Source organism: Drosophila tropicalis, unplaced genomic scaffold (genome assembly GCF_018151085.1).
Source record: "Drosophila tropicalis isolate 14030-0801.00 unplaced genomic scaffold, ASM1815108v1 contig_528, whole genome shotgun sequence".
Taxonomy (NCBI): Eukaryota; Metazoa; Arthropoda; class Insecta; order Diptera; family Drosophilidae; genus Drosophila; species Drosophila tropicalis.
The window spans coordinates 22,685-48,804 of NW_027173000.1; the positions used below are offsets into that span (position 1 = coordinate 22,685).

The 26,120-nt window shown below is 38.7% G+C and overlaps 1 protein-coding gene across 1 annotated transcript; it reads left to right on the top strand.

The window, feature by feature from the left end:
- Nucleotides 1-347: 347 nt before the first annotated feature.
- LOC137575045 (uncharacterized) lies at nt 348-6,857 on the top strand. The gene is made up of 3 exons (XM_068287437.1): nt 348-1,110; nt 4,720-4,968; nt 5,896-6,857. Exons 1-3 carry the CDS (start codon nt 348-350, stop codon nt 6,855-6,857), a joined length of 1,974 nt encoding a protein of 657 aa, XP_068143538.1.
- The last annotated feature ends 19,263 nt before the right edge of the window (nt 6,858-26,120 follow it).

The following is a 26,120-nucleotide window of genomic DNA, read 5'->3' on the forward strand; positions in this document are numbered from 1 at the left end:
CCGCTGCTGTGCCCGCCGCCTCTGCACCCGCTGCCGCCGCTGTGCTCGCTGCCGCTGCTGTGCCCGCCGCCTCTGCACCCGCTGCCGCCGCTGTGCTCGCTGCCGCCGCTGCTGTGCCCACCACCGCTGCCGCTGCTGTGCCCGCCGCCTCTGCACCCGCTGCCACTGCTGTACCCGCTGCCGCTGATGTGCCCGCCGCCTCTGCACCCGCTGCCGCCGCTGCCACTGCTGCCACTGCTGTGCCCGCTGCCGCTGCTGTGCCCGCCGCCTCTGCACCCGCTGCCGCCGCTGCCACTGCTGTGCCCGCTGCCGCTGCTGTGCCCGCCGACGCGGACCCATGGGAGGAGATGCCCGCTTTAGTGCCCTCCGTATCGACTGCCGCGGCCGCCATCACACCGGCCACTTCCGCCTCCCCCAGCCTGGATGAGCAACTGGGGACGCTGCAGAAACAACATGAGTTGCTACAGCTACAGCATCAAATCCTCAAACTGCAGCAGGGGATTGACGAATTCCAAGCACCGAGACAGCAAGTCAGCGACGTGAGTGTCATTGAGAGCATGGTGGCTCGATTTTCAGCGGATACCGCATACGATGTGAAGAAATGGCTGAACGATCTGGAAGACGCATTTGAAATTCTGCAGTTGAACGACCGCCTACGGTTGGTCGCATGCCGTCGTATGCTGGAAGGTACGGCGGCGGTGCTGCTGCGCACGGTATCGGTGCACAGCTACGAAGAATTGAAGGCAATCCTCTTGCGAGAATTTGGACGCTCGTGTAGCATCGAGGAAGTGTACCACGCTCTGCGTGGCCGGCGCATCAAGGCAGGCGAGGGATGTTTAAGATTCGCAATCGAGATGCAGGAGATTGCCATGAATGCTCCGATTCCGGAGAACGAGCTGGTCGACCTGATCATTGATGGATTGCGGGAACACTCTACTCGAGTCGGCATGCTGTACTCAGCTCGGACAATGGCTGAACTGAAGCCCCTACTGGAACGCTACGAGCGCCTCCGTATGCAGGCCGCTGCCTCCAGACAAAGCAATAGTGTGAAGGCGCAGCCAACAACAACTGCCGTGGCGCCTGGAAACAAATCGTCAGGCACCGTCACGAGTGAGACCAGATGCTTCAACTGCTCAGGATGGGGGCATTACAAGAGTCAATGCCCGAAACCAATGAGACCTCCGAATTCATGTTTCAAGTGTGGCATAGTGGGCCACAGCTACAAAAACTGCCCGTCTCGAATTGGAAATGCCACCAATATCACTGCTGCCGCCGCCGCTGATGAAGCGGGAAATCGACTAGACCAACACACATACAATACATACGTTTGAAGTCCTGACGAACCAAGCAACCGAACTGCCGATGATTATAGGTAGAGATCTTCTGTATAAAATTAATATTAGACTCTGTAAACTGAAAGAACTGAAATATGGAAAAGAATCTTTGATACTCATGAATAAACCGACTGAATGTATAAATCCAAATCTTACTGCTGTTCTGAAGTCCTTTGACATATTTATGGAAGAGAGAGTGTTACTGCCGTATGATAGGAATGAGATTGTATCTGCCGAATTGTTGTCTGATTCTCCCCTTCCGAAAACTTCTGCTGTACCTTCAGAAACATTGAACGATGCACTTATGGCGATAAATGCCATTGAGCTCCCTGCTGTCAGTGAATTAGACTTTGATATAGAGGCCGCGTTACGGGAAGAGCAAACCGCAGCCCTTAAGTCTATTATTTCCACTTCGTATGTACAAGTTGATCCAGATTTAATCAAGCCCATGAACTATGAGATGCAAATAGAATTGACTAGCCAAACTCCGATTTTCTGCCGCCCCCGCCGTCTGTCGCACCACGAACGCATCGAGGTGCGTGAGATTTGTGACGATCTCTTATTCGCCACAGTAGTTCTCCTTACGCTGCCGCGATTGTCCCTGTACGCAAAAAGGACAATACCCTAAGGAAGTGTGTAGATTACCGCCCGTTGAACAAAATTACAGTTCGAGATCATTTTCCGATTCCTCTGATAAATGATTGCATTGAACATCTGGGTGGCAAATCATTCTTCACTATCTTGGACTTGAAGAACGGTTTCCACCATGTGAAAATGCACCCAGACTCAATCAAATATACTGCCTTTGTAACCCCTGATGGCCAGTTTGAATATGTACGCATGCCCTTCGGACTTTGTAATGGCCCTTCCGTGTTCGCTAGATTCGTTTATTTTGTCCTTAAGGAATTTATAAACCGAGGTCAACTGGTGATATATATGGACGACATTCTAGTCGCGTCGCATGACTTTGAAACCCACCTTGAGATTCTGAAGGAAATATTGTATGTGTTAAGAGTGAACGGGCTTTGCCTGAAGCTGACGAAATGCCGTTTTGCGTATAGGGAACTAGAGTACTTGGGCTACTTAGCCAATTCCGCCGGTATCACGCCTAAACCAGCTCATATTCAGGCGATACGGGATTTGCCCATTCCAAGGGATAGCAAGGAATTAGAGCGTTGCCTAGGCCTATTCTCATACTTCCGCCGATTTGTATCAGGTTTCGCTAAGATTGCGTGTCCGCTGTCCCGATTGTTAAGAAAAGATACCCCTTATGTCTTCTCCGATGAATGCCTTGAAGCTTTCCGAACACTGAAGTTGAAATTGATCGAATCCCCCGTGTTATCTATTTACAACCCGAAGTCTGAAACAGAGTTACACTGCGATGCTAGTTCAATTGGTTTCGGAGCAGTGCTCCTCCAGAAACAAACAGACGGTAAATTACACCCAGTGTCCTACTTCTCTAAGATGGCCTCCGCCGCTGAATCGAAACTACACAGTTATGAGCTAGAGACGTTAGCTATAGTGTATTCCTTGAAACGTTTTGAGACTTACCTTAAGTTCATCCCGTTCAAAATCGTGACCGATTGTAATTCCCTTGCGCTGACACTGAGAAATGGTGGACATTCCGCCAAGATTGCTCGCTGGGCCCTGCTGTTGGAAAACTATAACTACACGATTGTACACCGCTCGGGGGTTGGTATGCCCCATGCTGATGCTCTAAGCAGAATAGAAACTGCCGCATACGTTGACGATATAAACCTCGACTTCCAACTGCAGTTAACCCAGAACCGGGACCCTGACTCCGAGATGAGTTAGAGAAATATGAGATAGCGGATTTCGAACTGCGAGATGGAGTAGTGTACCGCCTGTCCTCGACGAGTGTACCCCAACTTTATGTCCCTTCCGAAATGATAAATCATGTCATACGAGTAGTGCACGAGAAGCTTGGCCATATGGCCACGGAGAAATGTTGTGCACAGATCAAGAAGCATTACTGGTTCCCGTGTATGAAGTCTTATGTTAACAATTACATTAAAAATTGCCTCAAGTGTATCTACTACTCCGCGTCCGCTTCGGACCACCGTGTTACGCTACATAGTATTCCGAAAGTGCCCCTTCCGTTTGATACCGTCCATATTGACCATTTGGGCCCCCTTCCGTCCATACGTTCTAAGAAAAAGTATCTTCTGGTTGTCATTGACGCTTTCACCAAATTTGTGAAGCTGTACCCTGCCGCCACGACGAATTCACGTGAAGTATGCCAGACATTAGAATCTCAGTATTTCGCAAATTACAGTAGACCCCGCCGAATCATCAGCGATCGAGGTACCTGCTTTACTTCCTCCGAGTTTGAAGAATTTCTGAAGGCCAATAATATAATTCATGTGCTGAATGCCACTGCCTCACCCCGGGCCAACGGCCAAGTCGAGCGGGTTAACCGCGTGTTGGGCCCCATGTTGGGTAAACTGACGGAACCTGTGGACCATGCAGATTGGGTCCAACGACTGCCGAACATAGAGTTTGCATTGAATAACTCCGTCCACTCCACAACCAAATTTGCCGCTTCCGTACTTCTATTCGGTGTTGAACAACGAGGTGTGGTAGTAGACGAACTAACCGAACGGTTGGGTGAGAGAACGGAGGAGGTCGATGCCTCAGAGGTAGACGTCCGGAGATTAGCCTTCCGTAACATTGTTAAGTCCCAAGAATATAATTCGGAATATTATTCGAAGCATCACCTTCCTGCCGTTAGTTTTGAGGAGGGGGATTTCGTAGTTATTAAAAATGTGGATACTTCGGCAGGGACAAACAAAAAGCTTATCAGGCGGTATCGTGGTCCGTATGTGGTTCATAAAAAACTTCCGAATGACCGATATGTTATCCGGTATGTAGAGGGCTCCCAAATCACCCAACTACCATATGATGGGGTCCTAGAAGCCTCCAAATTAAAGCTATGGGTTGCCCCTGATCAAGATTGCACTTCTGATAGCCAAACAAAGGCGACACCAACTTAAGATTCTTATTTACCCCCCCTTCGTTGTTAACCATTGGAATCGAGGTCGATTCCTCGTCAGGACGGCCGAGTTGTAAGATTCCAATTATTTACAAGTCTGTTAAATGCTCATGTATATACCGAAACCGGTATTATAGTATCGATTGTTAGTAATAAGTATCGATTGTTAGTAATAAGTATCGATTGTTAGTAATAAGTATCGATTGTTAGTAATAAGTATCGATTGTTAGCGATAAGTCCTCGATAGGTTGAGAGACGGCGTCTCTCTTCTCTTCCGGCGACGCAACGAGCAAGTTGCATCTGCGCAGAAAAACCAAAGATAAAATCCAAGAAATACCAATTAATCGTTATCTTTTTCACCCAAATAAATAGGTGTTTACACTATGGATGAAAGCGAGAAGTATCCACTGGCTGTGGATGTTATAAATCATCAAATGTATGTAGATGACATACTGTCTGGTGGCGACAGTATTGCAGAAACGGAGGATGTCAAGAACCAAGTGATTGGAATGCTTCGTAGTGGTACATTCGAACTACGGAAGTGGGCGAGTAATTGCACAAAGCTATTAGAGAACATACCAGTTGAGCATCGAGAATCAAGCGGATTGTTACACATGGAAGGTAATGATACTATTCGCACGTTAGGTCTATACTGGAGTCCCAAAGAAGATGAGTTCCGTTTTTGTTTTGCATGTCGTTCCACCAATGAGCTCACCAACAAAGAGGACAATACCATCAGCAATTGCACGACTGTTTGATCCCATGGGATGGCTTAGTCCGATAATGATTACTGCCAAAATTCTCATGCAGCAACTGTGGAAGGAGAAAATTGGCTGGGATAGCACACTACCGGACACTATTAAGAGAGAATGGGAGAAATTCGTAAAAGAGTTACCAAACATAGTAACTATACGAATACCACGGCATGTTACATGGGGGCTACCGGGTGGTGTGGCTGAATTGCACCTGTTTTGCGATGCCTCGTCACGAGCATATGGAGCTACGGCTTAGTTGCGCTTCCCAATTGGAGAGGATAAGTATCACACAGAGTTGCTATTGTCAAAGGGGAGATATCATATATAAAACGTTTCGTATATAATTGTCGAACATCTGTGGCAGAACGAAGAGGACCTGGACTCTCAATTGTGGAATTAGAAGAGGGCCTACGTGTATTGATTAGGATGGTGCAGAAGAATTGTTTTAACTCTGAATGGAAGGCGCTATCGGAAGGCAGGGTAATAGCGAAGGACAGCATACTCCTGTCTCTTAATCCGTATTTTGATTCGAACGAACGTGTTTTACGTCTCGGAGGCAGGCTCCGAGATTCCCTGTTGCCCATAAATGAAAAATATCCTTATATATTACCGTATAAACATCCTCTCACAGATCTCGTCATATCTTATAGTCATGTTTGCACCTTGCATGGTGGAACCTCACTAACGCTGAATTTTATAAGGAAGAAATTCTGGATTGTTAATGGACGCAATGCAGTTCGGTTTGGAATTCATAAATGTATCACATGTTTTAAGATGAAGCCTCAATTTGCAGGTCAGAAAAGAGCATTCTCATCCGTTGGAGTGGACTACGCTGGACCCGTAAATATTTGGCCCTGCAAAGGAAGAGGACGTGTATCCCAGAAGGGATATATTGCTGTGTTCGTATGTCTAGTGACAAAGGCCATTCATTTGGAACCAGTTGGAGATCTGACCTCAGATGCGTTTATAGGAGCATTTAACCGTTTCATTGGCAGACGTGGCCTATGCACAGACGTTTATAGTGACTGCGGTACTAATTTTATTAGAGCCAACAAAAAATTGCAAGTGGACAAACTGGCATATTGTTCGTACATTACGAAACATATTGCGCCAACATTATTGAGAAAAGGAATCAACTGGCATTTCAACCCACCATCAGCGCCACACTTTGGTGGATTGTGGGAGGCTGGAGTGAAGTCCATGAAGTATCATCTGAAGAGAACTCTCGGAGAACAAGTTTTAACATTCGAGGAAATGGCAACTGTGTTGGCACAGATTGAGTCTTGCTTAAATTCAAGACCGTTATGTCCCCTATCAAATGATCCTGACGATTTAATGGTATTAACACCCGGTCACTTTCTGATGGGTGAAGCGCCTTTAGCACCTCCTGCTCCGGAATTGGCTAAAGTTACTCTGATTGATCGATGGAAGAATTGTCAATATTATGCACAACAGTTTTGGAGAAGATGGAACTCGGAATATTTATCACGATTACAAAGGAGACCAAAATGGCTGCAGACCAAGGAAAATCTAACAGTTGAATGCATAGTGCTCATCAGGGACGAACGTTTCCCTTCTCATCAATGGCCTCTAGGTCGGGTTATGGAGACACATGCAGGACCCGATGGACTAGTGAGAGTGGTGACTTTGAAGACAGTCAAAGGACTCATGAAACGACCGGTAGCCAAACTTTGTCCATTGCCTATTCAGGAGAATTGGATAGAGAATGACACCATTCCTACACCTAAGCGTTAAATTGTTACTTTCTCGTTTCAGTTCTCTTTTCGCAGGAGTCTTCCAGACGTGAATTTGATGATGAAGATCGTCATCATCAAAGAGGGGAGAATGTTTAAGCTGCAACTGAAGCCAGACTCTCTTTGCTAAAAAGAGAAAACGAACGAAGAGAGAGAGAGAGAGACCAAGAACAGCGCAAGTTACTTTGAAGTGACAAACTTGGAGATCCGTTACTTCAATTCTTTTCTTTCTTATTTCTTCTATGGAAATTTCCAGAACTTTGAATTTTGTAAAAGACAGCGTGATTTGCTGCACTTGATTTTTACTCTTGAAATTAATCTCGGTCGATGCGGTTGCACCTTCTGTGCCCGCCGACAATTGTACTATAGTTTTAGGTTAAGAAAATAAAGCAACCGATTGAAGTCAACCTGGTCATCTCATTTCTTGCCAATCGCAAGTGGCTCGAAGCCGCCTCGGTGGAAATCATCCGAAGGCCGCATCATATAAAGCGGAGCAGTTTTGGGGCTCCGCAAGGGCGCAGCCGTTAGCCAACAAACATATTACAACAACTTCAAGATAAAAACAAAAACAGGTACAACTTAAGACGAAGACAAGCAGTCGAAGTGTAAGATAGGCGAATGAGTTTGCCATCAAAAAACCAACTTGGTCCTGGGTTAAAGCTAAAGCCGAAATATCTTGGTCCATAGCGGATCATAAGGGTAAAATTTAACGACACCTACGGCCTGGCCAAAGACTTTTACTTCCTTGCGAAGGCCCAACGCAGACGAGCACTTGCGCTGAGTATGTGAAACCATGGGTACCATACGACGACAATACCCCAGTCCCCCAGAAAGAAATACAAATCAAAATAAAAAAAAGTAACTATTCTTTTCTTTAACAATAATTGTAAGGTTATTTTTTAAACCTGACCTTTAACTTTTCAATCACTAAACTCTCTATCAGCTTTAATTAAAACCAGAGGGCCGGGGCTTACTTCGATCGCGTCAAAGTCAACAAAGTGGAAAAACGTTTTTTTCTAAAAGCTAGTATGATATTCGAGAAAATCAGTTTTATTCAATTTGCGGGTGTGGAAGCGGGCGTCAAAAATATGAAATAAACGGTTCCTTCTGCTTGTTACATAATTACATATTATACCATTTTACCCTACCGGTGCACGGTATAAAAATTAGATCGTAATTATTTGAGGTGAATTCGGCAGTCTCTATGGGTAACTTAAATCAATGAACAACTTTAAATTATGCCACCTCAAATTAAGTTGTATCTATTTGAAGTAAGCACTGAACGAATACAAAATATATAAACATGCAATAAGCCAAAATAACGAAGCTGCAGTTATAATATTAAGAGAAATAGCTGGACGGGTGCTCAAATCTGATCTTGTGTGAATTTGACAAAGATTTCATATTGCTCGGACAGTAAGGTCAATAAGGCATCGTACAGTTCACAAATTTGTTCTTCCGATTCTTGAATCGGCAAACTGCTTGCGATTGTTTGGTGTTTTGAATTTGTTGTTAGGTACCTCGCCCAATGGGTCCGGTGCGAATTTCACCTTTGCGAAAGGACTTGACTGTTTGCTGCTGCTTCGATTAGCAAAGCGATTACAAGCTGTGTTAGGCAACTCATTTAATGAGTTATTTGAATTTTCGACATCGCATGTATTATGGGAATGTGAAAAAAAAACTCCGACGCTTTATAGGACATTCATCAAATACATCCCAAGATATAATACGTTTACGTGAATTAAAAGGCATTTCTTTGGCTACCCATTAAAAATTCTTCAATCAGGATCCTAAAAAGGCCAAAAAAATAAAGTCGTATACAGAAGAAATTAATTGCAAGTTCTTGTTTCACATTAACTAATGTTTACGTTATAGTTTTCTTTTTTTATTCGATCCAATCCTTTTGAGTTCTGATCGTTATGATAGAAATCCAAATCGAATTGTAAAAAGTAACTATTATTTGCTTTAACAATAATTGTAAGGTTACTTGATTGCAATATTTTTGTCGAGAATCTATCCCGTTTGCTTTGATTGAAAATTTTCAACTACAATTATAAATAGTATTAGCATGATGATTTAGTACTTCGCCAGATATTCACTGCTTTTCTTTCGGACAAAATGATTGCTTAAAACTATGATAATAACACAGGTTTACAAGGTTTTGGACCCAAGCAGGTTAAAAACTTTTTTTAACCTGACCTTTAACTTTTCAATCACTAAACTCTCAAAGCGTCAAAGTGGAAAAACGTTTCTTCAATAGAAAATAACTAAGATATTGGTCATAGTCACTTTTTTCGACCGATCGGTTCTAAGAGAGCTATATGATATAGTCACCACATGTTGATCAAGTTTGGCACAGTCTATAACATAAAACCGACAAAAGTTTAATTTGAAAGCAATCGCGTTAAAAGTAACGAAGTTATTTACAAAAGTCACTGTTTTCTACCGGTCGTTCCTATGGAAGCTATATTATATAGTCACCCGATCTTGATACAATTTGGAACAGTCGTTAAAAACTATAATAGACTCACTAATATTAAGTTTCAAGACAATAGCTCATAAAATAACGAAGTTATTAAGAAAAGTCACTGTTCGTGAGTTTGGGAGGAAGAAGAAAAAGAAAAAATTGTAATGTTTTGTTTGTGTATTGATAAATATTAAATGACTGCATGGGTATATAAACCTCGGCATAGCCTTAGTTAGCTTTTTTGGATATTTTTAAATTAAATCTAAATTCTTATAAAATGGTTATCTGCTCTAAAAAGTAATTTTGTTTGATCTGCCCAGTTGCAGATAGTACAAAACTCCAATGCTCAATAAAACGTGGAGTGGAGTAAGGAAAAATAAGTCTTCTCCTCTTCAAATTCCAGAAAGAACTAATTTTTTCAAATAACAAATCTAAGTTAACGATGACGTCTCCTCCAACAAATTGTATAGTCGCCACTAATACAGTTTAGTCCGATGATAATATTCTCTTTTGGTTTTGTCAATGTAGTGCGCAGGTTACACCCGTGGTGGATGTGATTATAATGTGAAAAGAGACATTTTCGATTCCATTTCCTCTTGTCCTATAATGGCGGCAAACTGCTTGCGATTGTTTGGTGTTTCGAATTTATTGTTAAGTTCCATTGGGTCCGGTGCAAATTTCACGTTTTCGAAAGAACTTGACTGTTTGCTGCTGCTGCGTTTGGCAAAGCGATTACAAGCTGTGTTATGGGAATGTGAAAAAAAACGCCGACGTTTTTAGGACATTCACCAAATACATCCCAAGATGTGAATTAAAAGGCATTTCTTGGCTACCTGTCGCAGAAAATACCACTTTATTTATATTTAAGCTATATTACCGAAAAATACCATTTCTGTTCATGAATCTAGTTTATAAGTCAATTATCATTTTTGTTGTAAAAAGAGATGGTCACACTCTGTATAAAAACGATGGCGAAGAAAAACGTGTTTAAAAGAATAAAACAATAAGGCTCTCTAAAAAAATATATAATAATAAAAAAACCACGGCCAATTCCACAACATAAAATTGGTCCTTCGAGCCGGATCATTAACGCGCATAATACAGTCCACAATAGTTAATAAAAATGTGGAGTTGGCCAAAAGTGGTGGAAAAGAAATTGGAGGCGTTGAAGTCGCAAGAATTGCACGACGTTCATTTCGCCATATATACAAAATTTGTTAGAGATAATTTCGTGAAGCGCGAACTACGAATATTCAAGGGTTTACCTTACGATTCCAAAAAGAGGCTGGAACACATCGACTGCATCTCGAAAGAGCTGGGCGCAAACGCCTTGCAACGAGTATGCCAATTCCTAGAAATTTCGCCGCAAGAAGGGATAGACTGTACCGAGATGGCCTCAAAAATTTATGACGCCATTTCGTACGAAACTTCTGGCAAATCAAGCGGGAACGTCATACAAGCATCAAACGCAAACCAGTCCGAGAACCAGTTCGAAAACATGAACCACTTAGAAGTACTAAGGGGAATAGAAGCCATCGATGTAGAAAACGTGGAACTTCAAGACGAAATCTCAAAAAAGGAAATATTGATGCTTGTGTAAAAAAGACAGCTAAGCAAAGCCCAAACTGGGGGCGCTTCTGCTGACTTCATCGAAGAGCATGAATATGAAATACAACAGCTGTCATTAGAGGTGAAAGTTCTGAATGCACGCGCGGAAGCTTTGGTGAGCAAAAACATACTTTGAACACTACTGTAGCACTGATTCGTTCGTCTACCTCCTCCCAAAAATCTGTCATGTCTGATGGAGACCATCCGATAAATGAATCGCTATCGATCTCCAACGGCGACAACAACAGACAAAGCACTGTAATCACCATGTTAGCCAGACAAAGCTTAGGCAATAAAAATCTGGAATTTGACGGTTCCTCTCATTTGGCTTGGCGACATTTTAAGACGCAGTTCATAAAATCGGGGAGCGAGTGTCAGTATTCTGGAGAAGAGGATGTATATCGTCTCGATAAGTCACTGAAAGGGGCAGCGCGTAAGAGGGTTGACATTTTGTTGATGTCGGCCAAGGAGCCGTCGAAAATTCTAGCCATTTTGGACAACATATACGGAGCTCCAGAAAATGTGGCGTTCGAACTGATGGCAAAAGAACAGGAAATACCATATGTAAAGGAAATTGGAGATTTTCACGAGTTCAACTGCTCTGTTCAAAATATCAATTCAGCGCTGGAGTTTGTACAATGCAAGTTCGAGAATGGGGATCATTTTTAACCGCTCGAAAATTAAGATTTGCAGAATGTAATTTTGAAATATTTGCTGAATGTACGCAGCAGCAGTCGAGATTGTATCATGATATATGTTTCTATAAGAAGATAATTACAATCAATAACGTAGATAATGAAGCACAAAAGAAATTCGGATTACAAATTCAATCACAAAAGGTTACACAACGACGATATCATCATCGCTTACTACATAAGGCAAAACAGCCTTATCTACAATCCTTGCCGCAAGCTATTAGCGGATGCATTCAAGAAGTTCAAGAAGCAGCAATTCTTAAAATGTTACCAGTTATATTACGTGGTCCAACTGGTGAAAAAGAAATTCTGTCTTTTCTCGACGATGGGAGCACAACAACAATGTTGGATATTAATGTAGCACGTGAGGTCGGAATAATTGGAAAACCTGAACCGTATTGCTTTGGATGGACTGAAGGAATCTCTAGATATGATGAAACTTCAGAAATCGCAGATATTGCTATTACTGGCGATAGCAAAATTCAGAAGCTTCAAAATGTACGTCTTATCAAGGATTTGAATTTACCAACTCAACGAATCGATTACGAAGCAAAATTGAACTCTATTCGGAATCTCCCGCCTCATCTCCTCATTGGACAACGACACGCAACACTCCTTACAACTCAAACCATACTAAATGTAGATCCAAAGGGTCCGATTATGTCAAAAACCAAGCTCGGATGGGTCATACACGGTCCGATAAAAGCAAAAGTAAGAGAAGCAGACTTTGTATGCTGCCACATTGAGGATGAACATCTGGGCGATATGCTTAAAAACCAATTTAGCATAGAAGGATTTGGTGTCTGTAAGCCAGCAACGGACAAAACTAAATCAACAGAAGAAAAAATCGCTATTAGCAAGATATCCTCATCTATAATAAGAGTAAATGGACAATATCAGGTAAACTTACCCTGGAAAAGCGACATGGTGGAACTCCCCGATAGTCGCCAAATGGCAGAACAAAGACTAAAATGTTTAGAAAGAAAGCTGAACAGAAACAGCGAACTGGCGCGAGCATACCAAAAGGAAGTGGAGAAGCTACTCAAGAATGGTTATGCAAAAATAGTCACTAATGTCCACTTGGTTAAATCCCCAAAACTGTGGTTCCTGACACATTTTGCAGTAATTAATCCCAAGAAACCGGGAAAAGTTCGAGTAGTGTTCGACACAGCAGCTATTTGTAATGGCACTTCCTTAAACGAAATTCTACTAACTGGGCCGGATTGGCTTTCATCAATCGTAGGCGTGCTAATAAGATTTAGATTAAACACAATAGCCTTTGCTGCAGATATTAAAGAAATGTTCAACCAGGTAAAAATCGCCAAAGAAGATGCAGTCTCACAATGCTTTTTATGGAGAAATATGAATACCCAAATACCACCAACATAGACATCTGATAGACATCAGATGACGTCAATGGTATTCCGAGCAACCTCCTCACCATTTATAGCACAATTTGTAAAAAACCACAATGCAGCGATACATAAAAGTGAGGCACCAGAAGCAGCTCAAGCCATCATTGAAAACCATTACGTCGACGACTATCTGGATTCAAAAGCAACAGTTCGCGAAGCTGTTGAGATAATTCTTGCAGTAATTAAAATACACGCAGCGGGACATTTTCAAATTGAAATTTTATTTGTAATAATCATGATGTCTTACAGGGAATACCCGAAGATCTACGTGGTCCGTTAACACGGATTCGATTGGGCGAAAAAGAAGACATATCTCAAAAGGTTCTCGGCATGATTTGGGACGCACAAAAAGACATATTTATTTTCTCAACAACTACAATGCACAGCATAAGCGAGGATATACTGAATGGAACAAGGATGCCTACAAAAAGAAAGGTGCTTGCAACAGTTAACTCAATATATGATCCCTTGGGAATGGTGACTCCAGTAACAATAAAAGGTCGGATCTTGATGCGTAGTATTTGGGAACTTGGCATTGGATGGGATGATGTGATTAAAGGCGACCCTGTCAAAAAGTGGCAAGAGTGGTTAAACGATCTGAAAAGACTGCATAATGTTAGTATGCCAAGATGTTACTCCCAACATTTATCTATTGCTACGAAAGTCGAACCACACGTTTTTTGCGACGCTAGCAGTAATGCATACGCTGCAGCAGCATATATTCGAGTAAGTTACAAGGGTGCAGAAGCCGCAACAAAATATGACGTCATGCTTATAGCATCTCGGGCTCGAGTTTCACCTTTGAAAAATGTTACCATTCCAAAACTTGAAACATTGGCAGCTGTGATGGGATGTAGACTGGCGGAAACTATTGAAAACGAAATGCATCTAAAATTTGATGAAAGGTTTTTCTGGACAGTCTCCCAAACAGTGATTTCATGGATAAACAGTAACCAAAGGCTGCAAGTTTTCGTAGCCAACAGAATAAGCGAAATATGCGAAAAGTCCAAGAGGGCAGAATGGAACTGGGTGCCGACCATGGAAAACATTGCTGACATCATAACAAGAGATTCGCCAATTAAAGTTGCCACAGACAGATGGCAACAAGGTCCAGCCTTTCTTGGTCTGGATAAAAAGATGTGGCCACAGCCAAAATTAAAGGCACCAACCGAACCAGGGCTTATGATGCTAGTTCACCAAGATGACCACCCATTTAAAATACTGGAAAATAGAATTTCGAAGTTCACAAAACTGGTAAGATCCCAGCATGGGTCAAAAGATTTATAGAAAATGTAAAAGCGAAACGTTGTAAGATGGAACTCCGTCGGGGCGATATCGTCGTAGAGGAGTATAATTGGTCTCTATCAAAATGGTATCTCCATGTCCAAGCTATGCTAAAACTGGCAAGATCACAGGGGTTTACGCCTCACTAAATATTGTCTTTCTATGAGTGAAGATGAAATTCTACGCATAAACAGCCGAATAAAACGTGCAGAAGGCGTCGTCGCAACAAGTCTTATTTTGTTGGATGGAGATCAAGTATTCACAAAGTTGATGGTACAACATTTTCACAACGAAGTGCAGCATACCGGAATACAAGTCGTCGTACATAAATTCAAGTCGCAATACTGGATGCCGAAGATGAATACCAAGATCAAGTGTAGACGACGCAAAGCCAAACCGGTTAAAGCGCAAATGGGTCTATTACCCAAGGAGAGGTTCTCTACATTTCAAAAACCCTTCACATCTGTTGGCATGGATTATTTCGGCCCGTTCTATACGTTCCATCCAGCGGCAGATACAATTAATGTCTGCGAAAGCGATATGGCGTTCTCTTTACATGCTTAACATCTAGAGCAATACATGTGGAAATCGCACACTCTCTGACTACAGTGAAATAGGCTGAAATAGAAATTACTATATTATTGTCTGTATTGTATATTTGCCTGTGTATTTCTTATCCAATTTATGTCCTGTATCATTTTTTAAAAGTATTTCTTGTCCTTCAGTTAGCGATACTTTTTTTGTGTTTTTATCATATGTTTCTTTTTGTAATGCTTTAAATTTTATTTCTTTATTAAAATCATCAATGTTGTAAATGGGTTCTACCGTTTCAGACGAGAATGGGACAGTTTTAGGATGTTTTGCAAAGACTAGTTCAAAAGGTGCATAACCATGTACGGTGGATGGAGTGGTGTTAAAGCAATATGTGAAGTATGCTAGATATTCATCCCAATCGTCTTTTTTTATGGATATATATGACCAGATGTATTCATTGAAAGTTCTATGACTTCTTTCTACTGTTCCAAGAGTTTGATGATGGTGCGCCGTGGAGTTAATTTTAGATATGTTAAAATTTTTGCAAAGTTCTATTAGTATTGAATTCATATATTCTGTTCCCATGTCTGTTAGAATTGTTTTCACTGAACCGTAAATTAAAATGAATTTTTCAAATATTGCCTTTGCAACCGCTTTTGCACTTTTGTTTGGTATTGGTATTGATATGAGATATTTGGACAGATCGCAGATAATAGTAACTGCGTATTCATTACCGTTCATTGTTTTTGGTAATGGTCCAATTGTATCTATTATTATTGTGTCAAAAGTGGTTGCAGGGATTGGTGTTACGACCAATGGGGAGTGGTTGTGTCTGGTTACCTTGGCTAGTTTGCACTTTTCGCAATTTTTGATGTATGTTGCAACATCCTGAGACATATTTTTCCAAAAGAAATCTCTTTTTATTTTTCCTAGTGTTCTGTTTACCCCGCAGTGACCTCCCTATATTGGGTCATTATGATGTTTATTTAATGTATTTCTTATTTCTTTTTTATTTGTTATTACTTTCACTTCAGGTAGAACTGCTATTTCTAAATGTTTTAATGTGTCTTTTCATTTTTGTTTTAGCTCATTAGGTGTAAGTGACCTAAATAGTTTTTCTAACATGTCTATCTTTAGTTTATAGATTTTTTGAGCACCGGCTTCTTTTTTCAAGCCAGATCTATTCTTCCACTAATGATCAAATCGCCTATATTGAAGGAGAGTAATTTTTCTTTATTTTTGGTAATAAAACATTTGCATTTTTTGAATTTAATTTGCGCGTATTTTTTGGCTTCGTTAGGATTTATTATTTCATATATTCTTGGTGTTTCTATTCTGTTATTGTTAATTTTGTTTTCCTTATGTACAAATTTTTTTGTTTCTGATCTTGTTGCTACTTTTAGTATTTTATTAGTTTCTATGTTTTTTATATTTTCAAATTCAATTCTGGAGAGAGCATCCGCTGCGAAATTTTCTTGTCCCCTGATGTATTCTATAGTAAAATCGAACTCTTCTAAATCTAGCCTTATTCTAGTAAGCTTTGACGATGGATTTTTAGAGAAAATAGGTATGTTAATGGCTGATGGTCAGTTCTGATTAGGAATTTTTTTCCGTATATGTATGGTTTGAAATATTGAATTGCCCAATGTAATGCTGTTAATTCTTGCTCGATTGTTGACTTATTTCTTTCGCCTTTTGTAAGTCCATCAAATTCTTGGCTGAGGACGGCTCCACATGCGATCTTGCTTGCATCAGTTGTGATACAGAATTTTTTATTAAAATCTGGATATTGGAGTATTTGTGGGCTTAATAATTTGTTTTTTAAGTATTCAAAAGCTGCTTGACAGTTTGCATCCCAGATAAATTCTACATTTTTTTTAGATAATCTATTGATAAATTGTGCATGGTATGCAAAGTTTGGAATGAATCTACGGTAGTAATTACAGAATGCTACAAATCTTTTGGCTTCGTCGCCATTTTTGGGAGTCAAGTAATCTTGAATCGTTTTAAACTTGCTTTCGTCTGGTAAAATTCCTTTATTTGTGCATTTGTGTCCTTGAAAAGTAACTTCATGTCTGAAGAAAGAGCATTTGTCTGGGTGCAATTTCAAGTTATATTTTCGGTTGTGTCTTTGAGTCTTAATTTTTGTTTATAGAAATTGTTGGACGGTATTTGTTTAGATTCTATTGCGAATACATCATCAAATTCTGAGCATAATTTATGTAGAGGTTCTTTCACGATATCGGGAAAATGGGGTGCTAGTTTGTTCATTATTGTGGATTTATGTTTTGAATTATGTTGTTTGTCTATTTTTAAGATTTCATAATCGGACAGTTTTTCATTTAATAGGTTTATATTTGTAATTTGCACGTCTGTGTTGCTAGTATTTAATATGCGGACATATGGGTTAGTCTTAGAAGCAATAGTGTTTGCGACGAATACCCCCGGGTGTAATTCTTGATTAGGGATAAAGATGTTATTATTGTTTGAGGATATTGTAATGCGTACAATTTTTTTCTGTTCTAGGTGGGATATGGAATACATGTGTGTTTTGACTGATCCCTATATTGATATTAATTTTATATCTCGATTTATATGGATCTATTATCAATTTGTTGGTGGAATAATTGAGTGTGCAATTGAATTTTTTTATAAAGTCAAGCCCCAAGATTCCGTCACATGGGATGGGGAAATCATTTTCTATTACTTGGAAGTTGTGTACCGTTGAGAGGTTGCTGATCTTTAGTTTGGTTTCGCCTATTGTAAATAGGACGTCTTTGCCTATTCCACTAACTTTTGTCCGTTTTTGTATGTTAACTGTATTGTCTTTTCTTAATATTTCTTGTTTTATTAGTGATACATCAGCTCCTGTGTCTAATAGTAATTTTATTGTCCCTACATCGTCAAAGTTATGTAGCTATTAAGGTTGCAATTTAAATTATATATTTTATTTGTTCGATTTTTTACACCAGGGGACTTTCGGAGTTTTCCGAATTTTCTTCTATATTTGTAAATCTGACATTATTATTTTGTTGTGTTTTAGGAGGATAATTAGTTTTGGTATTTCTATTGTTATAATTTCTTCGATTATAATTATTACTATAGTTATTGTAATTCCTAGTATTGTTATAATAAGTATTATCATTTGGGTTTCTATTTTGGTAATTATAATTTATAATTTCTATTATTATTGTACGAGTTTCTATTTGTGTTTCTTTTAGTATAAAACACGCTGTGATCTTGTTCTATATTTGTAGATGTATTTACAAATTTAGCTATAACATCATTCATTTCAGTAAAATTGGCTGCTTCTATTATTGTTCTGACCTTTTCGTTATCGCAGTTCTTTATGATTGATTTCACTGCTGTTTGAGTTGCATATTTCTTTGCTGTTTCAGGGTTTACGCTGTCTGTTATGAATGCGCGTTTCAATGATTTAGTAAGATTTTCTATTTCGGACATAAATAAACTTGCGTTCTTGCCATTTTGTTTTAAATTCATTAATCTTGCCTCTGCTACCTGAACTGTTTCACCCTTAATTTCTTTCTTTAATGTTTGGATTATACCATTTATAGTGTTTTCATTAGTAACTAGTAGTCTAACGTCCCCTTTTAGTTTTGTTTTTATGACTTTAATAGCTGTTTCTTCATGTTCTGCTTTTATTTCATTGATTAATTCCAGTGAATCTATGAAACTTTGAATTGTTTCTACTCCACCATCATACTCCTGAATCAGCTTAGAAGCTGTATTCAATCTTTGTTTGCACCATCTTTGGTTTTGTATTATCTTGAATGTTTTCTGGGTTATCTTTTACACCTGATATATCTTGAATGTCTCCTGGGTTATCTTTTACAGCTGGTTCTTGTGTGTCTTTTGCTACTAGAGGTTCAAAAGTTGCTTCTATGTAGATTCGAATCTACCGGTATTGTGAATTTTATATTATGTTTTGTTGCTATACTTATTAGTTGTTTATTTAAACTGTATATTAGCTCAGTACAGCTTTTACTGCTAGATTCATTGCATATGTCTGTACTGCTACTCTTTATTCTATTGTAACTGTCGAAGATAGTTTCAAGGTGCTTATTTATGGTTTGAGGGTGTATATAAATTGTTTTATTTAGGCACTTGTATGCTTTCTGAATTTTTTTCTTTCAATATTTCTATGTTCTGGTCCATTGAGATTTTGTTACTTTTGGTTTTATCTTATTTTAATTAAAATAATTTTGTTCTCTTAATTATTTCATTTTCTGATTCTTCTATTTTTTTTTCTTTGTTATTGTTTTTTCAAATTGTTTAAAATTATATTTTTTTAATATTTAATTATTTCCAAAAAAAAAATTTTGTAATTTTTCTTATAGGGTATTTAGACTTCGTTATTGGGCAGTTTTGATCTTGTGGAGCTTGCTGCGATCAGAAAGCTTTATGTGTGCTTGCAAGCTTTGTGAAATTTACTTGAACTTTTTTTTTTTTTTTTTTTTTTAAGCTCGCTTTGATTGTGGCGAGCTTTACAACTGTGCTTATGTTGTTTGTGCAATTTTGAGTGCACATGGTTGACATGTGCTCTATGTTAGGGTATGTTGGGGTATATGCGGCTGATTGGAATTTAATATTTAATTGTATAAATATATGTTTTTTTTTTTCTTTTTGTGTGTTTTTCAATTATGCATATGTATATGTATATATGTGTATATATGTATTTTTTTCTTTTTTTTTTTTCTATGGTATTTTTGGCAATGATAGACTTATTCAAAAAAAATTTTCGGACAATATATTATTATTTTTTTTTCATTTTATTTTTTCTCTATTTTGTTAGTAATTAAATTAATTAATTAATTCATATAGCACACTTTTTGTTTTTTTGTTAAAATTTTTTTTTATGTTTTTTCTGCATCTGCTGCTGTTGCTGGTCGCTGCATCTGGCTCTGTTGCTGTTGGTTCTGCTGCGTTGCCTCTTTTTGTTGTTGCTGTTGCTCTTCAAGTCGGTATATTTTAATCCAAATTTGGCATGCCTCCGCACGCCGCCGGTGGTGGTGGGTCGCTATTTACCTGGGCCAGCAGGGCCGCTCGCTGCATCCTAAATCTGACGAGAAGGCCACCTCGCCGCTTTGTTTGGGGAATGGTCCTGGTCATCGGTATTTGAGCCTGCTTCCTTTTTTTTCCCTTTGCCTTTCTTTGTATGGCAAGGATTTTTTTCTTCTTATTGCCTTTTTATTTATTGCCAATGTTAGGCAGGATCGCCATGAAATAGGCGAAGGCAAGGTTTGACTTGAATTGATTTATTGGGGCCGCAAGCCCGGTATTTATAGAAGAATGTTTACATTGGTCTTATGGCTAGTGTCCTTAACGGTACTTAAAGCTAGACATTATGCTTAAGTTCTAATTACTTATAATCTATCACTAAAAGTATGTGGCCTAATCTTTTCCCCCTAAAAGTATACTACAACAGACTCGTGCATTTTGGCAATCCGTCGAATGATGGCAAGGCGAGGCGAAATTAAAACAGTATGGTCCGATAATGGTACTAATCTTAGAGGCGCTTCAAGAGAACTAACAAAAGCTCTAGAGGAAATAGATATGCAAGCAGCGCGAGGAGAAATAACACAAGAAGGTGCATCGTATGGAAATTTTACCAGCGAACTCTTCAAATTTTGGAGGTTGCTGGGAAAGGCTAAAGAACACTGGATGCCTTTAAAAGAACAATACGATCTTCCGAATCGAAAGTAAGTGCCACTGACGAAGTGCTGCAAACTCTTTTTTGTGAAGCGGAGCATTTGGTAAATAGGGTCGAAAACATATATTCTCGAATCGGATGATACAGATGACGGCTTAGGATTATGCCCCAATGATATAATCGTACAACAAAGTGGATCAATTGAAGCACCATGCAAAATTAACGGATCCAGTGAATAGAAGACATGGAGGATGACGCAAATGAGACGATTCATTAAGGAATATATCCCATAGTTTAGTCTAACAGATCGAAATGGCAAAAGGATTGCGACAACTTGAAAAATGGTCGAACTAGTCGAATTTATTGTTAGGAACCTAGGCCAATTGGAATAGACCTGCGAAACCCACCCGGAAGAAAAAAAAAAAACCTATGCAGATAAGGACTGGAGACTTGTGCTGCTAGGAGCGTTTGGTTCAAAGCTAGGGGTGGACAATATGTCGTAGGAAAATACCACTTTATGCTTATATTTAAAGCTATATTACCGAAAAATACCATTTCTGTTCATGAATCTAGTATATAAGTCAATTATCATTTTTGTTGTAAAAAGAGATGGTCACACTCTGTATAAAAACGATGGCGAAGAAAAACGTGTTTAAAAGAATAAAACAATAAAGCTCTCTAGAAATAAAACATTAAAGCTCTCTAAAAAATTTATAAAAAAAAAACCACGGCCAATTCCAGAACAGCTACCCATTACAAATTCTTCAATCATCATCCTAAAAAGGCCAAAAATATAGTCGTGTACAGAAGAAATTAAATGCAAGTTCTTGTTTCACATTAACTAATATTTACGTTATAATTTTCTTTTTTTATTCGATCCAATCCTTTTGAGTTCTGATTTCGTTATGATAGAACACCAAATTGAATTGTAAAAAGTTACTATGGTTTTGCTTAAACAATAATTGTAAGCTTTTTTTGATTGCAATATATTTGTCGAGAATCTATTCCGTTTGCTTTGATTTGAAATTTTCAACTACAATTATAAATGGTATTAGCAGCCAGCTTCGATTTTGGTTTTTATTTTTTTTTTCGGACAAAATGATCGCTTAAAACTTGTTTTTGGAACCAAGCAGGGAAAAAATTTTTTTAAATCTGACCTTTAACTTTTCAATCACTAAACTCTCTATCAGCTTTAATTAAAACCAGAGGGACGGGGCTTACTTCGACCGCGTCAAAGTTTGTATACCCTAGCAACTTTTGGTACCTATAGCCAACAAAGTGGAAAAACGTTTTTTAAAAAGGCTAAAGGCAATCTAAGATAACACATCTGAACCAGGCACATACCATGCTTAGAAAGTTGCCCAATTTCGATGGTAACGCTTTCACCCTGAGCACGTTCATACGGAGAGTTGACTATATTCTACAACTCCACCCGACAAGGGACGTCAGCCATATCGCTTGATGTACGGCACTATATAGATGCAGCTCACTGGAGAAGCACAGCGCACATCACAACTAGCGCTCGCCAACAATTGGAGCGAGTTGCGGCCGCCCTCATCAGCGAATATAAGGTGCAATCGCTTTATGAAGAATTACTACGACGACTATACCCTACTTCCTTTGGGGAAACCTTTGAAAGTTCATTGAAGATTTTGAACATAAGTCTTTCATTATAATTAATAAGTTAGCGTTAGAAGGCGATGCCGCCAATACCATTTTATACACAAATGCCGTGAATAACATAGTCCGGTGTCTTTGGCTAGTATAATTTTCGAGAAAATCAGTTTTATTCAATTTGCGGGTGTAAAAGGGGGCGTCAAAAATATGAAATAAATACCGGTGCACGGTATAAAAATTAGATCGTAATTATTTGAGGGGAATTCGGCAGTCTCTATGGGTAACTTAAATCAATGAACAACTTTAAATTATGCCACCTCAAATTAAGTTGTATCTATTTGAAGTAAGCACTGAACGAATACAAAATATATAAACATGCAATAAGCCAAAATAAGGAAGCTGCAGTTATAATATTAGGAAAAATAGCTGGACGGGTGCTAAAATCGACGTTCAATCTGATCTTGTATGAATTTGACAAGGATTTCATATTTGGCAATGCGATTACAAGCTGTGTTAGGCAAATCAGTTAATGCGTTATTTGAATTTTCGACATCGCATGTATTATCGGAATGTGAAAAAAACGTCGACGTTTTATAGGACATTCATCAAATACATCCCAAGATATAATACGTTTACGTGAATTAAAAGACATTTCTTGGCTACCCATTAAAAATTCTTCAATCAGGATCCTAAAAAGGCAAAAAAAATAAAGTCGTATACAGAAGAAATTAATTGCAAGTTCTTGTTTCACATTAACTAATATTTAGGTTATAGTTTTCTTTTTTTATTCGATCCAATCCTTTTGAGTTCTGATCGTTATTTTGATAGAAATCCAAATCGAATTGTAAAAAGTAACTATTATTTGCTTTAACAATAATTGTAAGGTTACTTGATTGCAATATTTTTGTCGAGAATCTATCCCGTTTGCTTTGATTGAAAATTTTCAACTACAATTATAAATAGTATTAGCATGATGATTTAGTACTTCGCCAAATATTCACTGCTTTCTTTCGGACAAAATGATCGCTTAAAACTATGATAATAACACAGGTTTACAATGTTTTGGACCCAAGCAGGTTAAAAACTTTTTTTAACCTGACCTTTAACTTTTCAATCACTAAACTCTCTATCAGCTTTTATTAAAACCAGGGGGCCTTACTTCGACCGCGTCAAAGTGGAAAAACGTTTCTTCAATAGGAAATAACTAAGATATTGGTCATAGTCACTGTTATCGACCGATCGTTCCTAAGGGAACTATATGTTATAGTCACCACATCTTGATCAAATTTGGCACAGTCTATAACATAAGACCAACAAAAGTTTATTTTGAAAGCAATCGCGATAAAAGAAACGAAGTTATTTACAAAACGAAGTTATTTTCGACCGGTCGTTTCTATGGGAGCTATATGATATACTCACCCGATAAAATTTGGAACAGTCGTTAAAAACTATAATAGACTCACTAATATTAAGTTTCACGACAATAGCTCAGAAAATAACGAAGTTATTGAGAAAAGTCACTGTTCGTGACATTGGCGTTTATATGGGACCACTATATCATTATAGTGGTCCGATCCGGCAGAATTCGAGAAATACAACCCCTGCAGTATATACAAGCCTACATGCAACTCTGTAGCTCTAATAGTCTAGGAGGAGTTTACGTTGATCCAGACGGACGGACATGGCTATATGAACTCGCCTCGTCGTGCTGATCAAGAATATATATACTTTATATATATATTCTATTCTATGCGTTGCACGCTTTTGACCAAAATTAACATACCCTTTTTGCAAGGGTATAAAAATTTGTGTCTAAATCAAATTTTGATTTTGATTACACTCGTTTGTGTTTGCTCTCGTTTTGACTATGCACTCAAAGTAAAATTTTAACATACATTAAACTTACAACAAAAGTTGTTTTAGTGTAGTTATTTTTTTGATTTCTTTTGCTCTAAATAAAATCTTGAGCAATTTTAATGCATTAGCGATGTTGTTGTATTGCTTATCTCTTTTGCTTTTGTGTCTTTCATTTTACCGTTGTATCCAACTCTCGCGCTCTTGCGTACAAATTGTTGTTTCATGTGCTCAATGTGATGCGCTCTGTCGCTGTTTTCTATTATTGTTTAATTTCCGCTCTCCTCTTTTGCCGACCCGAAACCCAGTGATACGTACAATTTTTATGAAATTTTAAATGAATGTTTAAAAATGTTTCTTCTAGAGCTATATAATATAGTGGTCCGATCCTAACAATTCTCATACTTGATCTGCTCCAGATAAAAAAAAGGCACACAAGAACACTTTCAGCCCGATAGGTCTTAAGATGGCTGAGTAAAACGCATACGCAAGGGCGAACGGACGGTCATACGGACAGAATATATGTGGGACACTTTAATGCAATCCCACTTTTTTCTCTCGAATTTCTAGGCCGTTTTTACTCACAATCAATGGTACAGTTTTATTCAACATTATTTCTTTATACATTTATCACTTAATTATTACATTACTATACTCTTTTTTTCGAGCAGCCACGAGGAACACAACCGGTCGACACAACTTGACGCCATAAAAACTCGTTCTTCAATGATATCGATGGATTTTCACCTCTGAACTGGTTCAATACAATCGAAATATTTAGCCTTAAGTTTTAATCCTGAACCATATTGCGTTCTCTTAATTGCTATCAAATCACCAATTTTATACTCAACTACCTTTTTGCATTTTTTGTTATAACTTTTACGGTTCTCCTCTTGGGTTCTCCCAATATTATGCTGAGCTTCCTGACGAACGTTAGTGCGTTCAACTTCTAGCTCTTCTATGGCTTCCTCTTCCAAAACTATTAGTCCTGTTCTCAACCCCGGTTAATAATTTAAATGGTGACACTTTTGTGCTTCTAGGAGGGGTACTATTGATTGCTTGTTGCATTTTTTCAACGTACCTATACCACATAGTCGGTTTTTCATAACAAAGTTTTTTTTAACATAGGATACGTTTAACTTGACCATTTCCCCTAGATACTCCGGTAACTATCATTAAATGCTGAATGTTTTGCTTTTTACAATAATCTCCGAACTGGTGAGAAACAAATGCTGTACCTCTATCTGATATAATACGCACTGGATTTCCAAAAACTGATGCTTGACGCTTGAGTCTATCTACTACCGCTTCTGGTGCCGTATTCTTTGTTGGATAGAGCCACACAAATTTCGAAAATGCGTCGACAACTACAAATAGATAATTATAACTATTCGCTGTCGGATCCATAGGTCCTACATGATCCATATGATAAGTCCCTAAAGGTTTATCTTCCTTATTTATTGGAGCTAAGAAACCTTCTTTCTTGCCTGCTTTACCTTTCGAAACAATGTATTCGATACAAGTTTTTACAATATTAGAAGCCTTTTGGAACAACTTCGGTATGTGAAACTTTCTCTCAACTTCCTCTTGAGTTCTTTTGGTCGGTTGCTCTAAAACAGCTGTCACTGCCCTAATCCAATTATCACTAGCTTGGGCTAGTTTAAGTCTGTGATGCATTGAATCCTCTAACATTAAATAAGACATACGACATAGAGTATCTACATGCTTCATTTTACTGCCACTTCTATGTTTAATCTGATACTTAAATTGTTGAAGAAATAAAGCGCAACGCGAAACTCTTACTGGAATGTCTTTTTTTTGCATTGTCATTCTGCATTGGAATTCTATTCCTAGTAAATACGCGCCACTTCTTCAACGCCTCTACTATTGCTAACACTTCCAATTCGTATAAGTGATATTTTTCTTCCGCATCAGTGTGTACTTCAGTTACTGCCTTTGGGTTATACAATCGTAAAACTGGTGCGCTAATCAAGGCTGCTTTTAGCTGTTCAAGTGCGATTTGATGATCGTCACCGAACACAAACGTTGCATCTTTTCTTAACAAGTCTGACAGTGGTTTGCTATCAATGCGTAAGACTCTATGAAACGACGAAAATAT

Bases quoted from the DNA above. Each gene is read 5' to 3' on its own strand.
- LOC137575045 (XM_068287437.1), top strand. From the start codon at position 348: ATGCCCGCTTTAGTGCCCTCCGTATCGACTGCCGCGGCCGCCATCACA. The intron at 1,111-4,719 runs GTGAGACCAGAT...CCAAATAAATAG, and splicing joins ATCGTCAGGCACCGTCACGA to GTGTTTACACTATGGATGAA. The intron at 4,969-5,895 runs GTAATGATACTA...CTCAATTTGCAG, and splicing joins CGGATTGTTACACATGGAAG to GTCAGAAAAGAGCATTCTCA.